General features: G+C 41.2%; 1 protein-coding gene across 1 annotated transcript in view; it reads left to right on the forward strand.

Annotated features, from left to right (window-relative positions):
- Window positions 1–11,440: 11,440 nt before the first annotated feature.
- LOC307187829 (uncharacterized protein) overlaps window positions 11,441–24,531 on the forward strand; it is a gene marked incomplete at its 5' end in the record, with an annotated part of 33,718 nt that continues 20,627 nt past the window's right edge. The window contains 5 exons of the mRNA XM_079924361.1: window positions 11,441–11,445; window positions 14,645–15,192; window positions 15,348–15,449; window positions 15,537–18,550; window positions 20,896–20,949. Of these exons, the coding sequence (XP_079780487.1) occupies window positions 11,441–11,445; window positions 14,645–15,192; window positions 15,348–15,449; window positions 15,537–15,721 (840 nt within the window). The 3' untranslated portion in view covers window positions 15,722–18,550; window positions 20,896–20,949. The remainder of the gene's footprint in view (window positions 11,446–14,644; window positions 15,193–15,347; window positions 15,450–15,536; window positions 18,551–20,895; window positions 20,950–24,531) is intronic.

A 24,531-nucleotide genomic window follows, 5' to 3' on the forward strand; every position in this document is an offset into this window, starting at 1 on the left:
TCCTCAGGAGAATGGAATGGAAGACCCATCTCTTTCTCCAAACCCAAGAAAAAGAAATCAAGAAGCTGGTTAGCAGTGACCTTGAAGAGACAGCTAGCAGTGGAAGTCTTCCCAAGAGGAAGAAATCGTTCCCCAAGGAGGAACCAGTTAGTGACCCTGAAGTCAGAAACAAGAGTGCCCCCAAGAAAAAGAGGAAATTCTCTTCCAAGGAGCAGCCACTCAGCAGTGGACCTTTAGAGTCTGCTGGCAGCAAGAATAGCAGCTCTAAGGAAAAGTTCTAAAAGTTATCCCAGGAAGATCAGAATGGACACTTCCCTGGTGGGGCATAACCCACGGAGATATTTCTCAACCCATCCCCTATATCCTAATAAAAACAAATTCACAAGGAAAAAAGAAAAAGAAGGAGCATAATCTGCATATATTTCTGATTTTGGATTTGACTGAGTTTTTATTTGGGGACTAACAGATATTCCTGGGAAAGAGTATTCGTTGTTTCCAGGGTATGTTGTTAGTTGTATCATATATCATGCTATTAACATTCACTATGTTATTACTTATTTCGTTTGCTTTCTCTATCTACCAAGAGCTGGAAGAGATGAATCAAAATCTCCTACTATCATCTTATTTGTTTCTCCTTGTATTTATTTTATAAATTTTAAAGCTGTATTATTTGATACAGAGATTCATGATCACTAGACTGTCACTCTTTATCATTAGGAAATATAACTCAATTGATGCTTTTTGTCTTGAATTCAACCTTGTCTGACACTAATACCTGGACTCCATTTTTTTGGATGTGAACTTGCTGGTTAAGTCTTTACCCATCATTTTACTCTCAGGTTTTCTGAGGCACTGTTTTAGATCACAGGTTAGCAAACACTGGCTTATAAGACAAATTTGGCCCACTGCCTGTTTTTGTAAATAAAGTTTTATTGGAAGGCTGTCCTGTTCATTCATTTACATGTTGTATATGACTGCTTTCATGCTGTAACAGTAGAACTAGTAGTTGTACCACAAAGCCTAAAATATTTACTAAATTATTATTTGTTGGTCCCATTTTTAGACGCACCTCTTAACAGGTTTGACTTTTTTGCTCCAATCTGAGTCATTTTCTTTTAATAAATGAGTTCATCCAATTAATAATTTTGTATTTACTTACATGACAAATGTTTCATCTTAATTTTATTACCTTATTTTTTGTATTGTTTTTAGCTTTCAATTCTATCTTTTTATTACATATTTCACTATACAGTCTATTTTCTTGGAAGATGTATAGTCTGTGTCCTTTAAATAACATTTCTTTACTCCAAACTAAGAAAATTAGTATATTTAGCATTATTGTGATTAATCTCATGTTATGAATGAGAAAAATTTCCGTTTTTGTTAACTACCTACCCATTCCAACTCAGTGTTTCTTCCTTAGATTAATGTTTGTCCTACATTTAAAATTATTCGATGCTAATCACTACTCTTTTAACTTCGTTTTCAATTCATCTCTTGATTCAATAGTTTATAAAATATTTACCTCCCTTTTCCACATTCCCCACCAAGGACTGATTTATGGAAAATAAGCCATGGTTTTTGTTTAAAAATATAAGTCAACTGAAATTATACTTAAACTATAGCTTGTCTGGACATAAGTCTTGGATCATATTTTTTTCTTTTCTGTCTATTGACTTTGTATAATTTTTTTCCATGTCTCCTAGAATGAAAAAGCCTGAGGCCAGCCTCTTTTATCGGAGGTTTGATTGTTTTCCCCCCCACTTTAACCTAACAATAAAAGTCTTTATGGGAATTCCCTGGCGATCCAGTGGTTAGGACTCAGCACTCTCACTGCCGGGGCCAGGGTTCAATCCCTGGTCAGGGTATTAAGATCCCGTAAGCCACGTGGTGTGGCCAAAAATTTAAAAAAAAAATTTTTTAAGTCTCTATATTTAAATACTAGAAGCCATTCTAGAATTTCGTCTTTTATTGTGGGAAACTCTTCCTTAGTATCTTGAATTTTTTTTTCTACTTCATTTATTCTATTGTATCCTTCAGGGGTACCAATTATTGGTATGCTAGATTTACTGTCTTCCATATCTGTCTGTCTCTAGTCTTTATTTTTCGTTTATTTATTTATTTGCGGTACGCGGGTCTCTCTCTGTTGTGGCCTCTCCCGTTGCGAAGCACAGGCTCCGGACGGCCATGGCGCACGGGCCCAGCTGCTCCGCGGCATGTGGGATCTTCCCGGACCGGGGCACGAACCCGTGTCCCCTGCATCAGCAGGTGGACTCTCAACCACTGAGCCACCAGGGAAGCCCTCTAGTCTTTATTTTTACTTTTTCCATTTTGGATTGTTCAAATTTCTCAAGCTCACCTCCATTATCATCAGCTATAGTGTATATGTGCTGCTTTGAAAGTGACCTTCATTTCTACAATGACTATATTTTCCTCTTTTATTTCATACCCTGGTTCCCTGAGCTCACTCTTATATCTTATTTATTTCTTGAGCTTTTGTATCTCATCTTTAAACTCCTGTTTCAGAGGAGCCATGTCTCGCCCCCAACTCTGCACACCACCTCCCAGCATAAGGAACTATTTATTCATAGTTTTCACTTTCTCTGTTCTTTCTGAAAATGATCATCTCCAACACTCCTCCCTTAAGGCTTGACTCAATGTTGGATTAGTCTCCCCAACTCGCAGGGGCCCACATGGCATAGATTAGGGGATGATAATTTAGGCTTTATTTCTGTTCAGTTGACCAGATCAGCAGCTATATGGCTGCATGCTGCCAGTTTCTCCTCTACTCTCAACTTCTTGCAAAAATAGTAGGACTCTACGGTTTGTTATTCAACCCCACCTCTCCTGCCACTCAGGGAGCACAATGTATATACTAACTTTGACATTCCTAGTAAGGGGATCACTAGTTTCGTCCACATGGTGTGTCACCTACTTGGGAGGAAGCTGCTCCCCCCACTTTGCTTGAGTTCTACAGAGGAAATCATCCTCTCCTTGCATCCTCTCTTGCCCTGGTTCCATTCCCACTGCACTTAAATAGCACTAATTCATATATTCTGATTACAAGGGTTTTTTTAGTTATCAATGATTGAGTTTTTCTTCTGTTTCTCATTCTCCTTATTCTTTTTAGTTGGTTTAGAGAACAGAGATGTCAGTATTCTGACATCATTAACCAGAAGTATCTTTTAAAATTCTGTATAGTAAAATGTACCAAAATAAAATCAAAATCATAAAACAAATTATCTAAGTTTTACAACAAACATATTCCTTACGTTATTTTCTGTTTATTTTAAAGAATCAACATGTTATTAAAGAAGTTACTAAACTTGATTCATTTTCACTACGTCAAATCCATGTGATTCTAGCTTTAATGACAAGTATTTATTTATTAAACACTGATGGCAAGTCCATCATTTTCGGAGAAGCTATAGAGGATATTAATAGTAAAAGACATAATTTTTTCCCTGAAAAGATTATAATCTATGCAATGAGAGGCACTCAATAGAAAGGAAGTGAATAATTGGAGGACTTCACCCAGAGCTCTGAGCACCCAGGCGCCTCTGGTCTCCCTAAGCCCAAGGATAGGCCCTCTGTCCAGAGCAACGGATGTCTTCCTCTTTGTGCCCCCTCCTCCAGCCAGCCCTAGCCTCAGAACACAGCTCAGTTGTCACCACATGCAGATTCCCTAAGGCTGAGTTAGTTACATGCTCCTCTGAGGTACTCTGTGCATTTCCCTGTTTTAACCCTTATCACATTCTACTTTAATTGCCTGTTCTTCCGTTGTCTTCCGCCTTTGGAAATAAGCTCCTAGAGGGATAAACAGCTTTCTGCTCATCATTATATCCCAGAGCTCAGCATAGTGCCCAGAAGTTAATAGCTGCTCAATAAGTACATGCTGCCTACATAATAGCTTGTGTAGTACCTCAATTCTAGGTTGTCTACCCAAAACAGATTACTAGATTCACCCACCAATCATTAATTTTTAAAAATTACTAAATTGGTACTTCAGACAGTCTACACAATAATTTCTAATAGCCATAGCCATATACCAAGAGAAAGTATAATTTAGAAGCTTTAAATTTTTTGAATATTGCAGTACATCTGAGGTAACACCAAACGTTTCATCAAATAGATTCACATAATTTGCTACCCAATGTCTATCTGGCAAATAATGTTTTTTAAAACAATGTAAGGGGCTTCTCTGGTGGCGCAGTGGTTGAGAGTCCGCCTGCCGATGCAGGGGACACGGGTTCGTGCCCCGGTCCGGGAAGATCCCACATGCCACGGAGCGGCTAGGCCCATGACCCATGGCCACTGAACCTGCGTGTATGGAGCCTGTGCTCCGCAACGGGAGAAGCCACAACAGTGAGAGGCCCGCATACCGCAAAAAAACAAAACAAAACAAAAAACAATGTAAGGGGTTTTCCCTGGTGGCACAGTGTTTGAGAATTTGCCTGCTAATGCAGGGGACACGGGTTCAAGCCCTGGTCTGGGAGGATCCCACATGCCGCGGAGCAACTGGGCCCGTGAGCCACAGCTACTGAGCCTGCGCGTCTGGAGCCTGTGCTCCGCAACAAGAGAGGCCGCGATAGCGAGAGGCCCACGCGCCACGATGAAGAGTGGCCCCGCTTGCCACAACTAGAGAAAGCCCTCGCACAGAAACGAAGACCCAACACAGCAAAAATAAATTAATTAATTAATAAACTCCTACCCCCAACATCTTCTGAATTAAAATCTACCTATTCAACTTCCTCCTAACACTAAGAATTCATTAATCTATCCAACTGCCCTCTTTCAGCGTTTGCCACAAGGTGCCAAAGCTCTTGCTAATGACCTCTATGCCATTACAAATGGGTGTTTAATTGCAATATCTTATAAACAACTTCTCTTCAACCTTAGTTTTTTTTACATCTACCTGTTATTTTTTTTCTATTAATATTTCTTTGATTTTTAACGTATTAAAGTCCTACTAAAAGCCAACTTTCCATCTCCTTTTTGAACAATCACCTACCTGTTCTCCATTTTCAAATCCCTCTTTTAAAAGCCCAATTCAGGGACTTCCCTGGTGGCGCAGTGGTTAAGAATCCACCTGCCAATGCAGGGGACACAGGTTCGATCCCTGGTCCAGGAAGATCCCACATGTCGCGGAGCAACTCAGCCACCGCGCCACAACTACTGAGCCTGCGCTCTAGAGCCCGAATGCCTAGAGCCCATGCTCAGCAACAAGGGAAGCCACCACAGTGAGAAGCCTGTGCACCACAACGAAGAAGAGTATCGCTGCTCGTCGCAACTAGGGAAACTTGCACGTAGCAACAAAGACCCAATGCAGCCAAAAATAAATTAAACTAATAAAAAAAATTTTTAAGCCCAATTTAATCTTTATACTTATATTTTCAATTCCTTAATGTATTCAAACTCACTTTATATACCATAAAAGGAAAGAATGTTGGGGGACAATGGCCCTCTGCTTTGAAATCTAACTTCCTTCTTAATGAGTATTATTTAATATCAAAACCACTTTGTCTATAGGGACTTCCCTGGCAGTCCAGTGGTTAAGACTGCACTTCCAATGCAGGGGGCACTGGTTCGACCCCCGGTTGGAGAACTAAGATCCTGCATGCCGCATGGCATGGCCAAAAAAAAATCACTTTGTCTGTAAACTGGAAACAACTATTCATCTGGTCTTCTCTACATTAACAGGTTTTTCCTTTTAAATTAAAGAAGAAATCATCACAAAAGCGCTAAGGTAGATCTCAGGGGAAGAAAAAAAAAACTATATATTTTTCATTTTTTACGTCTAGCCTCCCACCACTTAAGTTCCTCACCCCTACTCCACCAAAGATGAAGTTCACATGGCCTTCACTCATTGACATTCATTGTAAGATAAAATAAGAGATGAAACATATAATTTATAAAGTCCACATGATCTTAATCAAATGGCTTACAGACCCTAATATTTAAATACAATCCCACTGACTAATCCACTTAGAACTATACCTAAGCTCTACCTTTTAATACACGATGAATATCACTAAAAAAAAAAATCCTAACCAGACTAAATTTATCACAGCTATAGTACATACTATATTCCGCTGTGGAAATAACTTGTTTAGAATTAGAATACAAACAGATCTATGCTCCCTTAAATAAGAGAATTAAGGTAATTAAGCACTTAAGAGCAGCAGTAGAATATACACTCTTATTATTACCAAAAAAGCAAAAATAACTTATTACTGAGAATAGACCCACAGAAAGAATACTTTCACAGCAAACATATCCATATACTGAAATTCAAGAGAAGGAAATATGGGTCGGTGTAAAACAAAACAAAAAAATCCTTCTTGATATTACATGCTGAGTTTAATGAAAAATAAATTCCTTTCCAGTTTCTTTCTTCTGCAAAAACGGAGGAATAAGACATTAGCAGGGGGCTTCCCTGGTGGCGCAGTGGTTGAGAGTCCGCCTGCCAATGCAGGGGACACGGGTTCGTGCCCCGGTCCTGGAAGATCCCACATGCCGCGGAGTGGCTGGGCCCATGAGCCACGGCCGCTGAGCTTGCGTGTCCAGAGCCTGTGCTCTGCAATGCGAGAGGCCACAACAGTGAGAGGCCCGCGTACCGCAAAAAAAAAAAAAAAGACATTAGCAGGGAGAAAAGTAAGAAAGATAAGCTTTTTTTTTTCCCCTGAAGTCCCTGTTTATATTTCTTTTTTTTTTTTAACATCTTTATTGGAGTATAATTGCTTTACAGTGGTGTGTTAGTTTCTGCTTTATAACAAAGTGAATCAGTTATACATATACATATGTTCCCATATCTCTTCCCTCTTGTGGAGACAAAAGACCTGTATGCAGAAAATTATAAGACACTGATGAAAGAAATTAAAGATGATACAAATAGATGGAGAGATATACCATGTTCTTGGATTGGAAAAATCAACATTGTGAAAAAGACTCTACTACCCAAAGCAATCTACAGATCCAATACAATCCCTATCAAACTACCACTGGCATTTTTTACAGAACTAGAACAAAAAAATTCACAATTTGTATGGAAACACAAGACTCCGAATAACCAAAGCAATCTTGAGAATGAAAAATGGAGTTGGAGGAATCAGGCTCCCTGACTTCAGACTATACTACAAAGCTACAGTAATCAAGACAGTATGGTACTGGCACAAAAACAGAAATATAGATCAATGGAACAGCATAGAAAGCCCAGAGATAAACCCACGCACATATGGTCACCTTATCTTTGATAAAGGAGGCAAGAATATACAGTGGAGAAAAGAGCCTCTTCAATAAGTGGTGCTGGGAAAAACTGGACAGGTACATGTAAAAGTATGAAATTAGTACACTCCCTAACACCATACACAAAAATAAACTCAAAATGGATTAAAGACCTAAATGTAAGGCCAGACACTATAATACTCTTAGAAGAAAACATAGGCAGAACACTCTATGACATAAATCACAGCAAGATCCTTTCTGACCCACCTCCTAGAGAAATGGAAATAAAAACAAACAAATGGGACCTAGTGAAACTTAAAGCTTTTGCACAGCAAAGGAAACCATAAACAAGACCAAAAGACAACCCTCAGAATGGGAGAAAATATTTGCAAATGAAGCAACTGACAAAGGATTAATCTCCAAAATTTACAAGCAGCTCATGCAGCTCAATAACAAAAAAACAAACAACCCAATCCAAAAATGGGCAGAAGACCTAAATAGACATTTCTCCAAAGATAAGCTTTTAACAAAAGCAACCTACAGCCCTTTCGGTCTTCCAACAGCAACCATAAACCAATTTGCAAAAATTTGAACATTATTCTCTTTGGGACTGCCACTGTATCACCTCCATGTGGAATCTCTGCGTGTCATTACTGTTCTTTTGAGTCTCAAGTTTCAGAAGCACGTTCATTTCACTGCCACAGCATTTTCCCCTAATTGCCATCTGTAATTTTATATTCTACCCCCTTTTAAGAGCCTGGACCTACAACATACCTTACAATTTTTTCTAATCCAACATGAACCTAAATTCTCAGAATGTTAGTTTTCTAATATATTTAATACAAACAAAAAGAATTTTTACTTATTCCAGATCATATAAAGTCTTAAAAAGCATGTCCCCCCTACTTTAAGCTTTTTTTGAAATGAATTTTAATTCAACTTCATGGAGCATAAAAATGCGATACTAAACAGATTATTATTATTATTGATTTTTTAAAAAACCAGCAATATCCCACATATCAATGTGAAAAGTAGTAAAATTAGACTCAGAAATGATAAAAATCTATGAACTGATGTGATTCAAAGAGAAAGATCAGTGAGAAAAACTGTCTATCACCCCAAAATATAAACAATATTCAACATGAAGTTCAAACTTCAACATGAAGTTCAAACAGAAATGATAAAAATCTATCAACTGATGTGATTCAAAGAGAAAGTTCAGTGAGAAAAACTGCCTATCACCCCAAAATATAAACAATATTCAACATGAAGTTCAAACTAGAATATTTAAAAATAAATTGCTTATTGAATGTCTATTATGTGCCAAACACTGTGTTCAAACAGCATTGTACAAATAAGTTTGCACTGTGAATTTTAATTAAAATGGCCTTTATGCTAGTCGAATTCTTTACCTAATTTACTAGAAAGGTAAGGATAGCTCATGCAGCAGTTGAGAGCACTTACTGGCTTTAGTGGGCATCAGAGATGGTGCTTCAATCTGGCTCTGCTAATTACTGGGTGTCTGACCTTGGGCAAGTTATTTAGGTTTCAGTTTTCTCGGTTGTAAAGAAAGGATTTACAATAGTATGTACCTCATTGAGTCACTTAGGAGAATTAAATTAGGTATTTCATGTGCATGGTACCTAGCACATACTAATCACTTAATGTTAAGTACTATTAGAAGCAGTAAGTAGTAGTTTATTGGTATTATTTTAATCAAAGACCTGCAGGGCTGAAATGCAGTCTCCAGCTGCTGCTGGTTTTCTGAATGGTACAACATAATTCTTGGTTAAGTCAGGTCCTCCCACCTTCTTGAGGCTAGGGTAACAGAATCCACTGAGACCTGTTTTCTATAATCCATATTAAAAATCTAATATTAAAATATCTTCTACATTCTACAGAACATCTATATTCCTGGTGTTCTGGTGTTCTTAGGATGACAATACTAGCAGAATGAGCAGTGTTTGATTGGGTTACAGCATTTATTAGCTCCAGTTAACAATCCTTTACAACAAATGCTTTCTGAGTTTCTATCCATGCCACAGTCACTCTCAATTGTTACAGAAACCCTATATTGCAGGACAAGAAGAAAGAAAAATTAAGTTGTAGTTACAGTCCTCAAAGTTCTTTTGTTCTAAGAAATCTGAAACCAATGGCCTCTTTGTTGCTAAATTCCAGGTCCACCTTTCCATCCTTATCTCACTTGACCTCTCTGCGGCACCTGACACTTTCTCTTTCTCGAAAACTCTCTTTCTGGCCGCTCAGTCATGGCTTCTCTTGACCCCAGGCTTAAATGTCAATGTTCCCCAAGATGCTCTTAATCTTGTTTTATAGGGATCCAAGATGAAATGCCTACATGGGCCACAGGGGTGGGCCATGGCCGGACTTCGGCAAACTTTGCTTATCTAAAGGCAGCAGACTCAAACCAGTTCCAACAAGTTGTCACGATTAAAACACACAGGCGCGCCTGGACCCAAGGGTTCCAGATCTTCCAATTTTTCAAAGACAAAAATCCAAATTTTCCCACAAAATCTTTTCCATGTCAGCAGCTCATTTAAACTGTTGAAATACAAGATGTGTGACCTTGAGCAAGTTATTTTACAAATCTGTTTCCTCATCTATAACGTGTCAATGATAAACTCACACACAAAGAATGAATGTCAGACAAAACATTTTTACAGGCTTTCATTTTAATGTCTGCTCTACATCTACCCCAAGATTAGATTATTCCAAGTTTCAAGCAAATGTATAAAACTGTGAATAGGCATAAATGCATTTTACTGGAGAAGGGGCCAGAAAGATCATCAGATTCCCAAAAAAGACTAAGAACCACTGACTAAACCAAATTTTTCTAATTCTACAACTTCAGCTGTTACCTATACGAGGATGGTTCCCAAATCTACATCCCGTCAACCTATGAAGACTGCTTTTTACCTCCGTAACAGCCTCTGCACTGACTTCTCTCCATCTCCACTGCCACCTCGTTAGTCCAAACCTTCAATCTCTTCTCAGCAGCTGTCTCACTTGCCCTCCTTCGTTCCACTTTTTGTACAATTCAAATCTTCTAAAATGCAAATAATTTATTTGGCCAAAGGCCTATATAAATGTAAAATGAATCCAAATCCCTTGGCCTAAGTACAAACTCCTTAGGACCTGGTCAGGCTGACCACTCCCTCTCCCATTACAGATTCCTACTCCCCCAATTCCTACAATTTGCAATACAGAATACTCCTTTGTCCTTAGGCATTTATTAGTACTTGCAGGTCCCACCTCCTGGAATGCCTTTCTAACTCCTCCCATTCGCTCAGGGCAGAAATCCCCCCCTGGAAAATGCTAACTGCTTGCCCCTAGGCCAGAATAAGTAGGTTTCCTTCCTCCAGGCTAAACTATCCCTCACCATTCAAAGATGTAAATGTCAGCTTTATTTTTCTTCTCCACTAGACTAAAAACTCCTCAAGGGCAGACAATGTGTCTTTTTATTACAAGGCCCAGGGCTACCACTATAGAAGCTAATCTGTTAAATGAATGAAACACCACTGGCTTCAGCAAATCCTACCGGTCACCTCAGATAAACATCCTACCCTCCCAAGGTGAGCCTACCATAAGCCACAGACTACTCAGCCCTTCAAAGCCATGCAACACACACAGCTGCAGGCAGCTAACTTCTAGAGTTTAAAAGGAGCTAGAAGTAAACCCACCTTCTCTGCCCACTGGTGTACTTACCACTCCTTTACATTAACCAACTCAGAGTTCAACGACAGAGATGAGGCTAACATCAAGCTACTGAAACTTTCTATGAATATACTGCTGATTTTTACTGGCACAAAAATATTTATTTGCCCCATGAAAGTAATTATTATATTGTATCTGTACTCAAATACGTATTAGTATTAATATATGCTGAGTCAAGCACTCATTCACAGTGAAAAATTCACATCGAGAATATTAAAAAATCTTTAAAGGAAAATATTATATAAAGGTCACACGCCAGGCACCACTCTAAAGGCTTTATGTGCAATTCCTCATTTAATCATCACAGCAACCCTATGGAAAAGGTGTTATTATCACCCCCTTTCACAGATGAATAAACTGAGACTTAATGAGAGTAATTTACCCAAGTTACATAGGTAGAATTCAAAGCCAATTTGTCTCCACAGCCCAAGCTTTTAAGCAATACAAAACTATACAACACTGTTAAATGGAAGATCCTGAAATTATGCGGTATGCACATACAATCACAAAATAGGGAAAAACACACACACACACAAAATGTTAACAATGGTTATCTCCTGAATGGGATGAATATGAGCAAATATTACCTTTAGTCAGAAAAAAACCAAACAAACGAGAAATAGTATAGACCGTGCTAATAGAAAAGTAGAGTGGGTTAGGGGAATTAGGAGCCAAGCACATGGGCTATCTCATCTAATCTTTACAACAAAAAGAAGTTATTTCTGTTCTATAGATAAAGGCTGAGAACCTGCCCAGTGGAAGAACTGGGATCAGAACCCAAGGCCCAGCCCAAATACGGCTGACGGCAGGATACTATGCTACAAATAAAATGCAACCAAAAAGCTGTCTTAAAACCAAGTCACATTCTGGGAAAGAATCAGAACCAAATAGCCTGGCATCTAAGTGCAAGGAGGGGAAAAAAGGGAGACCTAAGGTTTTCATTTTAAGCTGATCAAAAGTAACTCTGCAAGGGTCCCCCAAAAAGCCAGGACCAGCCATTACAGTCAGGGTTCTGGAATAAACTCATACCTAAAGGAAGTGGGGAGGAGACTCCGCTGCTGTTTGTTTTGCAAAGCACAGAGTCGCATTAGCATAAGTTAAATGGACTTGGATGGGACACCATTGTATAGGCAGTGGAGTAGCTCCACTGGGGACAATTTGCTGCCTCCACCCCAGTCTCACCATTTCATCCATTGTTTACAAGTTACCAGGTGTGTGTGGGGAGACACGGAGTGCTACCTGTCTCGGAATATTGCTGTTAACTGTATTCACATACAAATACCTCTCATTATCAATAACTACTGTTCCAAAGCTGGATAGTGAGAGCTACTAACCCTGGGGAAACATTTCAGGTAAGAATGAATGGATCAGCATTTTTTTTTGAAATGACATGTTTAATTTTGGGTGCTCTGACTTGGAAATTTTTAAATCCATCTAAACTATAATTTCATTTCTCTAAAAATAGTACTAACATTACTCACTGAGAAAAATGGTTGGGGTAGGGTATACAAATTTCCTTACACAATCTTTTGGAGGAAAGAAAACGATTACTTCAGACTTATAAATGAAAATTAAACATCTGTTTTTGAAACTAAATATTTAACAGTGAGAAAGTATATTACCTTAGCAACTTAAAATTCATTTAATTTTGCCTTGAAAGTCTTTTCTTAGTTTCACATACAATGTATTTGAAAACCACCATTCCTTCAAAAATAAAGTAGCCCATGGGGTGATTAGATCAGAAAAGATGTGTAGGCCGGGGAGTTCAAAACTTTTGGGATTTGTTCATATACAGATTTTGAAAGTCTGGGAATATGATGCCAACAATATACCTTAAAAATATCAAATTATGAGGCAAAGAGATTTTTTTAAACCTTAAAATGTCCTAAGAGGCTCATAGACTGATTTCTTCCATCCAATATGCTCCAAAAATAAGGACAAGCTATAACAGAAGTAATAATTTTGGGTACACAGTATATGAAAACATCAAAATCAATAAGCAATTTCAATTAATCAATAAAGTTAAACAACCATTAAATGTAATTTGCATTTTTGTAAGAAATCCATACAATCTCAAATATCAAGCCTTTCTTAAGTAAAATACTAAATGGCTGGATGGCTGTCATTGTGGAGAAACAGAAGGAGTTTTATTTTAGGCAGACAAAAGGAAAAGAAGCCACACTTACTAAGAATCACAGAAGGAATCTCACTTCCACGCCTAACAGAAGTCAGCACTGACCAAGTCCTGGGTTACCCCTTGCCCTCTGCAAGTACCACCTTGTCCCTGGGTAACAGTGTTCTGGGTGGGTGGGGGAGGAGGGATGAGCAGTCAGAATGTGGAACACCTCTGCCAGCCAACTCCAGCCTGCTACCAGGCAGGACACACATACCTACACACAACCTCCTGTCCTAGGTCTGCTAAAAAAAAAGCTGGGAAGAAAAGGGGGAATGAAAGAGGAAAAATCACCTCTCCAAACATGCCCACGCTGGGGGCTGGGAGTGGGGGGCAGGGCACATTAACATTTCGACTTCCACACTAAAGAACACCAGGAGGTTAAGTGTAGCCACAGGAAACATCCCATCCCCGAAAACCAGGAAATCTAGATTTGGAAATTTAAGTTTTCGATTTCTTTTTCTTTTTTTTTTTTTTTAACTTTCAAAACTCACGGCACCAAAATATAGCTAAAATTGGATCCGTTTAAACATAGAGAGAGAGAGAAAAAAAAAAACCCATACTCAAACCACACCGTGTCAGCTATGTTCTGTCCCCCGAGGACTCTTCCACAGACCCTTCTGAGTTGTGGCAATAACAAGTTTCCTTAAAATGCCCATTTTTCTATTTCTAGGGTCGAACCTAAGAGTATCACAGAAATCCAAATAGCTGTTATCAGAATAAATAAACGACTGATCCTTAAACTGCAGACTTTGTTTCAGGAGCTGCCCTGCCCACCTCCACTCCCTCCTCATTCTTAATGCTTCCCAGCAGGGTCCGTCCTGAGAACCTGGGTCTCCCTCTTGGGTCCCGTCCCCGCGCTTGTTTTCCCGGACATTGACCAAATAGGACAGGAAACTCCTCCATCTGGGGGCTGCTCGAGACATCCAGCCCCCTCTCACTGACAGGCTCCTCACCGCTCCCTACCTCTTTCCCTCAGCAAGGCTGTCCAGAAAAGGGGACTCGAGACCCAAAGGAGCCAGGGATGGGAGGAGGGTGGGTGCTCAATCTGAACATAACACCCCCGGTTTCCGGGGTGAGGGCTAAAAAAGCGATTAGGAAAGCCTGCCCCGTAGAAATACCACCTGAATTTACCTCCTCCCTTCCCACTGCAACAAGCCCAGTCACTAACTAATAAGCTAAGACAAATCCCTGGAAAACTTTTGCAAACGGGCCGAGCGGGCCCTCTCCCCAGCCGGGGGGCTCCCGGGGAAGGGGCTGGAGTCTGCAGCCCTGGAAGGGCTCGCCGGGGAGCGGGCGAGGGGTGCAGGGGCGGAGTACCTTCCACGGACAGGAACTGGCAAAGAGTTTCAAAATAGCCGAGTGCTCTCCCCCACGCCCTCGGGGGTCGCGAGCGCTAGGACCGGGGCTCCCCGAAAGGAGACCAGCCCCCAATTCGGGCCTAAAAGGAAACTTTCCGGGCCGCGGCTGCACCTGACTCTTCACCACCCCTTCACCCCACCCCACGCCCGCCAGGCCGCCCGCCCCGCCCCGGCCTGACCGCCCGGAGCGCAGAGGAGGGGGAGAAATAAATTCAACTATTACCGGAATCGGGGGTGGGGGGCGTCGGCGAGAGAGCGGGGGAGGGGGGCGGCTGGGCGCCCATTCCCCGCTCCTAGGCCCTGACGCCCCGGTCCCGGCCGCCCGGGCCTGCCGCCCCGCGGGGGAGCCTTCCGGGGCCCCGCGCAAGATTCGGCCCAGCAGCGCCGCCGTCCCGCCCGGAGGCCCCGGGAGACCCGAAGGGGCACGGGGAGGCTCGGGGTGCGGGGGCAGGGCGCGGCCGCTGCGGCGCTCGCCGGCCCGAGGCCTAACCGGCGCCCCCACCCCCACCCCGGCCCGCGCAGGCCGCGCCGCTCGCCCCGCTCCGGCCCCGGCTGCACCCCCGCCCGGCGGCCTGCCGTCGTCAACCGTGGGCGCCCCCCAGGCCCCCGAGTCCCCAGCCCCCGCCACCCCGGCGCCGGCCCCTCTCACCCTTTCATTCTCTGCCCGGGGCCTGGCGCGGGCCGGCGAATCCCCGGCCTCACGTAAGCGCGCTCGCCGCCCGCCCTGCCTGCGCGGCCCAGCCCGCCGCCCTACGGGAGCCCGGGGATGTGGGCCGGGCCTGGGGCCGCCTCTGCTTACCTTTCAGCTGCTTTTTTTTTTTTCTCCTTCCCCCCTTTTCCCTCGGCTGGTCTGACAGATCAGAGTGAGAGGCGCTGGCAATGGACTAGGAAGCTCGGCCGCCGCTGCTACTGCTCCCCCCTGGGCTCCGGCAAGAGCCTTTCCCTGTCAAGCAAGAGGGGTGAGGATCATATTTTTATTTTGGAAACTAAAAAGTGCTCCCAGGGTCGGTGATTATTAAGGGGAAATCCCTGAATATACTCTCCAGCCAAGAAGGCAGGGCTGCCGGAGCTGCACAAGAAGAGGCAGCAGCCTCCTACAGCACCACTACAGGCACTGCGAGGACATAACACCAGAGAGCAGCTCCTCTGCCCTCCGAAACGACAACTTTCCTACCATCTTGGAGGCAGAGGAAAGGGGGGCCGGGGGGAAAAGTGCACCCGCTCCCGGTAAAGTACAAATTTCGAATTCTCATCTCTGGAAAAAAGTCCACACCGGCCGTCTACACCGGCGCCTGGGGGAAAAAGCGGGGAAGAAACTGGGGGTGCTTGAGAAACGTTTGCATTTGCACCAGGGGGAAAAATGTTTCTGCATCTTCTGATGGCAAGAAATCTTTACAAGACACAGGTTTTCCGGTGATTATTGTTTTCTATTTTCTGTTTAATTTTTTCCATGTTCGTGAGAGTGGTGTTTGAATTTTTTTTCAGGCTAATAATGATTTTTTTTTTTTCCGTTACAGATCTAAGTTCTGGGTCTGGTGGTCAGTTTATAAATTTGGACTTCAAGAGACTTCCTAGCCACTTTATTTGTCTACTTATTTATACGTTTTTGTATTGATATACAGAGAGATTTATATGTTTCCTCATGTATAAAAATTTGTGTTACATATTCCCCTCCAAACTGAGATTGCTGGAAGACAGTTGTAAAGGGATGTCTTTTGTCTCCTTTTCTCAAAGCAATGTAAATAAAACCTATTGACTGTCCAAAAGGGCAAGATACAGCTGTTTATTTTTCACAGTGCAAATTAAGGCAGAGATCACTGGGGGCATAAATACAACTTAAGTATAACTGACCACCTTTATAGAAATAATCCTAATGCTGTTATGATCTGCCCATGAAGAAATATTACTGTAAAACTGAAAACAGATTTTAAAGACAGCTTTAGATTTTCTCTAAGTACAATTGCTTATTTAGAATTATGTACAGGCATTTAATTTTTATTTTAATTTAGATCCTTTAAGGTTTAGATCTTTGGTGCATTACACATGTTGCTGTCCACTTTCTGTGTCACAGAATTGAGAAATGTGTCTATTCTTGTTAGAGTTGAAATGCTCAGAATTTCTAATGTGCTGCCAAACTGTGTGAAGTGCTTTTAATATATTGCAATGGATGTCATGAATCTACTTTTTTCCAATAAGCAAAGCTTAGCAGATAGATGGGAACAAAGTCACACAGTGCAGAGCTAACACAGGTGAGGGAGAGAAGGGTGCTGCCCGCTTGCAGCAATTCCCATAGAACTCTTACTGGAGAAGAACAAATTGCAGAGAAATTTTGCTGTTTTTATGAAGAAAGAGAAGAATACTAGAAAATGAACAAAAAGTCTTTTTGTATGTTCTGCAGGGAATGATGAATCTTGTACAAAGAGTTATTTTTCTGACGCAGGTTGGCTGACATAGTGGGAATGAATTTGTGATAGTAGTGCGTTGCATCAGTAGAATATTTATTTTTAATTGGGGTATAGTTACTTTACAATGTTGTGTTTCTGCTGTACAGTGAAGTGAATCAGCTATGTGTATACCTATATCCCCTCTTTTTTGGCTTTCCTTCCCATTTAGGTCACCACAGAGCATTGAGTAGAGTTCCCTGTGTAGAGTTCTCATTAGTTATCTGTTTTATACATATTAGTGTATAAATGTCAATCCCAGTCTCCCAGTTCATCCCACCCCACCCCCCTTACCCCTTTGGTGTCCATACGTTTGTTCTCTATGTCTGTGTCTATTTCTGCCTTGCAAACAGGTTCGTCTGTACCATTTTTGTAGATTCCACATGTATGCGTTAATATACGATATTTGTTTTCCTCTTTCGACTTACTTCACTCTGTATGACAGTCTCTAGGTCCATCCAGGACTCTACAAATGACCCAATTTAGTTCCCTTTTATGGCTGAGTAATATTCCATTGTATGTATGTACCACATCTTCTTTATCCATTCATCTGTCGATGGACTCAGTAGAATATTTAATTTCTTTCATTTAAAATTTATTACAAAGCATTTAGAAATAACTGATGACTCAGTTTAAAATGTTTTTTGAGCTTCCAAATTTAGAAATTCCCATAATGTTAAAATGAGTTCAGATAATGCATGTAACAGATATTTATTATTTTCATGCTGACCCCCATCTTTATCATCTATATTTGAATACAGTACCTGAATAGTCTTGGTTTTCTTTTGCAGTTTTTTTCCCTTACTCTTTGCTAGAAAAATCTAAAGTAATTAAAGTAAAATTAACTGATTCTTATTGTCTCAGAAACCTCAGTTATGAAGTTGTGTTCTATTTAGTTATTTTTTTAACGTTTGGAAATCAAACACTGCGGTCACAACAAGGAAATCCGTTCCCTTAATGAAGAAATCTAGACTTGAAAAACGTGTTTTTGAGCAACTTGTTTCTTATATGTGACATGACATGACTTTGTAGATATGCTTTGAATTTTTCAAGAAACTAAGATGTGTTTGCCTTAAGCTGACTGTACCCTTTTATGCAATCCCTCTTGTGACCAACAAGCTTGTTTGTGTGATGTCCATCAGGGGATAGGGATATGGTGCATAATCTTAGCATTTCAATGTCTTTCTCTTTATAAAGCTTGACTTGTACAGGGCTGTGATCCATGATGTTTATCCACCAGCTGAGCTAAATAGCCCAGACTTGGGGAATTACAGCCCCAACAAGAAGAAATCCTGCTAGGTTTGTAACATTGGTGAATTTGATTGGTCAGTGTTTATTTCACTTGATAATTGAACTCATTTCCGGTGTTATCTCTTTTTTTTTTTTTTTTTTTTTGCTGTACGCGGGCCTCTCACTGTTGTGGCCTCTCCCGCTGCAGAGCACAGGCTCCGGACGCGCAGGCCCAGCGGCCATGGCTCACGGGCCCAGCCGCTCCGCGGCATGTGGGATCTTCCCGGACCGGGGCACGAACCGGTGTCCCCTGCATCGGCAGGAGGACTCTCAACCACTGCGCCACCAGGGAAGCCCCCGGTGTTATCTCTAATTCCTAGAAACTACAGGTGCTGACAAAAGTACTGACATAATTAACCTAAAATAAACGTATTTTGCCCAATAAAATTCCCAATGCTGTACTCAAATTTGGCTAACATTGAGCCCCTAATACATCTTGGTAACCTTGCTGGACACTTTTATGTATGTGCTCTGGTTTAATTCCCCCAAGGGCTCCAAAAAGCATTATTTTTCTTTCCCTTCTCCCCTCCTTCTCCTCCCTTCCACTTCTTTCTTCTTTTAAATACAGTTGGGATAATCGTCTTCAATTTCAAGGAATGTAGACGTTCTGGGCCCTAAGGCTTTCAATAAGATTCCAAATCCTTTAGCTCTATAGTTTCTGAGGTGCCTTCCACAACTCTGTATGCTATATCTGGAAATGCTAAGTTTCTGCCATTTACTCTTTGCCAAAAACAAACTGAGTAGCCGGCAGCTGGAGCCCCTTCATTCACTAGTGGCAACCAGCGGCTTATTTCACCTTCATGAAGTCTAGTACCTAAGTCTATCCATTGTTTTCAGACAAATATATATTTGTCAGTTGAAATGCACTGTGTTTAAGAGAGATTTCCTTCCTGATCCTGAAAGGGAACAGTACATGTAATGCACTAGCATAATTAGAAATGTTACCTATGTTGTAAAGTTATGGTATTTTCTAAAAGCTCTAGTCAGTGGATGAAGTGACCTGGAGCCATGAATGCCAAAGTTTTACCTATGTGATACTTAGAGCAGTAGTGTCTTTTATTTATTCTGTTATTATGCCTTAATTTCACCAGTAGCTTGTTTTGGCCTTTAGTTGAAATAGGAGACACTTGCCTTAATATTTTTACTATTATAAACTTTCATTGATCTGCCTTTTGGTATTAATGATTTTAATTTTGTAAAAATTGACCACCTTATTGTGAACACTATGGTGAAGAAAATACCACCTAGGGAATTCCCTGGTGGTCCAATGGTTAGGACTCCACACTCTCACTGGCAAGGGCCCAGGTTCAATCCCTGCTCCGGGAACTAAGATCCCACAAGCCACAGGGTGTGGCCAAAAGAAAAGAAAAGAAAATACAACCTATATTCTTAAAAGAGCTCATTCACAGATTGTGTGGATTTAAAGTGAAAGATTTATGCCTGTTTAATATATTAGATGTTTTTAAGCAATAAAGCCATGCCTTTATTGGCGAATGTTTTGCTGACAGAATCACCAAGTGTTTAAAAAGACACTGACAGCAGACGTGATTATACAAATTTAGTGGGGGGGGTTTGGGAGAGTAGGGGTGTGATTATAAACCTTCCCTAATCACAGAAATGGTTTTTTCTAACATTTCTAAAGGCAAACTCTGAAGTGATACCAGGAGGTCCCTAGTAGTTTGAAAACTTCCAAGGAAGTGTGTGTACAGAGCCTAAAAGTTTTCAAAAATCATACTATTATGATGGCCATAAATGTAATTTTTTTTCACTTCAAGCATTTCTGTTTTGGAAACATTTGTTGGTAATGTTTCTATCTAAAACAAAGATTTTAGTTTTATTGTGGTTACTGTGCCCTGAAGAAAATGTTTCTGAGACAAGCATTGTATTTGGGAGACATCCACATCATAGCTTTAGGTTATTCGAATATGAAATTTCTATAATATAGATGCAACTATAGTCAAAACACACATGATCAGGTAATCTCCAAGTTCTGACACCTACCCAGGGGCACTGAGACCTGGGGACTACTACCTAATGCCAAGCCAGAAACCAAGAAAGTCTTTTTTTTTTTTTTTTTAAATCCCCATAAGGGGCAAAAGATACCCTCCAAAAACCAGATGGTCACTGGCAGCAGCAGGTGCAAGACACATCCCTGGTGCCATTTCCCTGCCTTCTCGTCACGCTGCAGGCAGAGGATGCGCCATCGCCTTGGCCATAGCATTCTTGGGCCGTTGTATTGACTCCTTACCTTACACTGGGGAAAACACCTCTCCAACTGAAGTCGTTTTTAAAGTAATGGTTAGTAAAAACACCCCAAAGCAGTATTAAAGATTGGATTTGGGCAGAATTATAAGTGTTAGCCAACTTTTTCTATAATTCATAATGAGAAAACTGTGTCCCAGAGGTGGTGGTTAGCTAAAACATTGTAGTAAGAAGAGAAATCCATAGAGTCCTCGGAATGATAGGCAGAGATCAACACAAAGGTGACTGTTCATTTCTGCTACGTTCCTGGTTAAGCAAGCTTTGTAGACCCGCTGGGAACTTAACCACTATTTCCATGGGAAAATAAACCCCAGGTTCCAAATAACTAGTTCACAGCGATATTCTGGAACACAGCCCTTGAATAAGTTTGGACTTCCTGTTGTATAATAACTTTGCCATATATTTGTTACAGGCTGCCAGAATTCAATCGTAAGGGAAAAGGGGGAAATCCTCTCATTCAGTTAAGGTAAGGAATAACTATTTAACACAATTTAAACAGCTTGATTTAAATTCATGTAAGGAAGATTATCAAAGATACAATATGGTGAGGCCAGTTGTAGTACACCAGGAAGAGGAAAAGACCTCAGTCAAAAATAAAAATTGTACTGTTTACCTTAACCGTATACACTGGTGTTTCTGTTTCATACATACCTGGGTGCTGTATGGTCTTACAGTAGGTATTTGCATTTTGTTTTATTCTTAAGGAAAACCAGGAGAAAGAAATGAGGGCACAGAAGTAGATAAGATTCTACTAAAAATTACCCAACCTAGCCTCCTCCTGTTAGGCTGAGGCTGTTTTTGCCCCACAGAGCAAGCCACAGCCATTCTTGTGATGCCTCTTTTCTTCTCAGCTCTGCCAGGTCAATCCTGCTCTGCTCTGAGGACTTCTTCAAAATCTTGTTCCTGAAGCCTTCTGGTGCCAACCTGAGTGTACAGTGACCTTATTCTTACTTTAATGCCTTGAGTTGTTTTCTAGGATTTTTTTTTTCCCCACATGCGTTCCTTTTGTGCAGGAGGAGCTGTAATGGTTTAAGAGTTTAATCTCCAGTCCAGGCCATCTGGTTTAGAAACTTGGCTCCACCATTTTCCTTGGTAGTATGACCCTGGGCAAGCTACTTAACCTCTAAGGAATAAGAACAGTACCTACCTCATTGCATTGTTTGAGGATTACAGGTCATAGTGCATGTAAGGCACAAGGCGGGTCTTAGTGCCGTGTAAAGCTCAGCTGCTCTCTCTGGTTGCTTGCCAGTAAACACCTTACAGGCAGCACATCCCAAGGTCAGGGAGTACTGCTTTGTTTGTGTTGTGTTTTGTTTTTAAACACCACCAAGACAGTGGACTTAGCAGCACTAGTCACAAGTTGAATTAATTCAATACAGAAAAAGATAGAAGACTATGATTATGACATACCAAATACCTACAAAAACAATCCATTTTTCCCCCCAGATATTTTTGAACACCCAAATAGTTGACAGTCAGTAGCAAAGATTTTTAAGTTTAGCTGAGATTTGGGTGTCCTTCAGACTCAATCAAGGTCTTAAAGAATATAAAATGAGGACTTCCCTAGTGGCGCAGTGGTTAAGAATCTGCCTGCCAATGCAGGGGACACGGGTTCGAGCCCTGGTCCAGGAAGATACCACATGCCAAGGAGCAACTAAGCCCGTGCGCCACAGCTACTGAGCTTGTGCTCTAGAGCCTGCAACGCACAACTACTGAACCGTGTGCCACAACTACAGAAGCCCACAAGCCTAGAGCCAGTGCTCCACAACGAGAAGCCACTGCAATGAGAAGCCTGCGCACTGCAAGGAAGAGTAGCCCCTGCTCAGAGCAACTAGAGAAAAGCGTGTGTGCAACAACGAAGACCCAACGCAGCCAAAAATAAAATGTAAATAAATAAATAAATTATATATGTATATATATATTTTATATATATATATATATATATATATAATGAGATACAGGAAGAGTACATATAGAACATATAGCAAGAGAAATATTGTTACCAGTTAATGCCTTTTCATTAGCCGTTCTAAAGAGAGAGATGCATTTAAATTTCAATATGAGATATTGGAGAAGACTTTTCTGACAATAAGGCATAAAAAGGTTTACAAAGTATCTTCAAAGCAAGTCATCCTGGGACTTCCCTGGTGGTGCAGTGGTTAAGAATCCGCCTGCCAATGCAGGGGACACGAGTTCGAGCCCTGGTCCGGGAAGATCCCACATGCCACAGATCAACTAAGCCTGTGCACCACAACTCCTGAGCCTGCACTCTAGAGCCCGTGAGCCACAACTGCTGAGCCCATGTGCCACAACTACTGAAGCCCACACGTCTAGAGCTGTGCGCCGCAACAAAGAAAAGCCACCGCAAGGAGAAGCCCACACCGCAACAAAGAGTAGCCCCTGTCACCACAACTAGAGAAAGCCCATGTGCATCAAGACCCAATGCAGCCATAAATAAATAAATAAATAAAAATTTTTAAAGAGTCATCCCACAAAGGGAATAGTAGGTGTTTGACACATTTAGTGTTTCCAATGAACTGTTTGATAGGGCAGGTAAGAGTTTATTGTTTTAAAATGCAGTGTTAAGTAGTAGACAAAGTGTGGGGTTTAGATCAGAAAACCATGTGTGAATTCCGGAGCTAATATTTATTTACTAACTGTACAAACTAAGGCAGTTTCCCTAGACCCTCAAACCTCAGTGCCCTCATTCTCAACACAATTGCTTGAATAAGATGATTTATAGAACCATATGTAGTATACTATATGACATATAACAGCCACTCCACAACTGTCCATTTCCATTTTTTGTTGCTGAATTCATAGAAAGTGCCTAGAATTAAGGCAGGACTTTAATTAGAAAAGTATAAAAAGCGGTCATGCTCTAGAAGCAATTTCTCAAGTACTGAAGAACAAATATCAAATTAATTAGAACCCTATTTACATATTTACTACTTTTTTGCATGATTTGTGTGAGATTTCTCTGTTTGGTTAGTTACTAGTGCTCTTGAGAAAATGATTAATTATTTTTAAAACATATGATCAAACTGTATATTTTCACAGTAAGAACAGGCTCAGCCAACACAAAACCACAAGCGTTTATTCACTCAGCCTTGTGCCAGACAGCTATGCAGTTCCCTGGCACTTGGCTCTAACAGAAAATGATTGTGGGGTCTTATTCAGGGTCCTGGGTGATGCAGTGGTGAGAGACCTCATCTCAGCTCTGGCATAGAGTCTTTACAAGAGGGAACTTAAATCAGTTTCGCAGCTTATGACCTACTAAAAAGAGTAGAGTGATATAGAATAGAAAATACCCAAAGTCATTGCAGTCGAAGTATTATTTCACAAAAAATTTCAGCTATAGATACATATATGTATATTTTTATGGTGGGTTAAGGACAAAAAGTTGAAGAGATACTGCTATATCTTATGAGGCTGACGTTCATAGCATCCTGCAGTGGTGAAGTGGTGAGCAAGACAGGCGGTCCCTGTCCTCATTGGCTTTACAGTCTAGGTACAGGATAAGGGTCTGAATTGCCCTGGTTGAACACTATAAGGAAGGTGAGGCCTGAGAGGAACTTGGAGACCACTGCGCTTAAAAATATTTTAAGTTTTTTTTTTTTTTCCGACTCCCGGCCAAGCTGGACGCATCTGTGGTAAATGTGCTGGCTGATGAGAACCTTTGAGCCTGGATAGGTTATCTCATCAAAATACAGCTTGTCCATGCAGTTTAGCTGGCTGTACCTCAAAGACACGAAGGAGTGGTTGTATGGTCAGAGAGAACCTGGAAACACTAGGTCTTCGTTGCTGGTAAAAATAAACTGAACAGGCTTGTAATTCAAGTCAATGAAGGAAGTAGATCAGCTGAACATTAAATTGTTTACCTACAAGTCAAAGATAACTTGCATCTCCAGTGGTTGAGAGCAGTGGTTGAGAGTCTGCCTGCCGATGCAGGGGACACGGGTTCGTGCCCCGGTCTGGGAAGATCCCACGTGCCGCGGAGCGGCTGGGCCCGTGAGCCATGGCCGTTGAGCCTGAGCATCCGGAGCCT

The sequence above is a fragment of the Stenella coeruleoalba genome, assembly GCF_951394435.1.
Source record: "Stenella coeruleoalba genome assembly, chromosome: 6".
NCBI classification, from domain to species: Eukaryota; Metazoa; Chordata; class Mammalia; order Artiodactyla; family Delphinidae; genus Stenella; species Stenella coeruleoalba.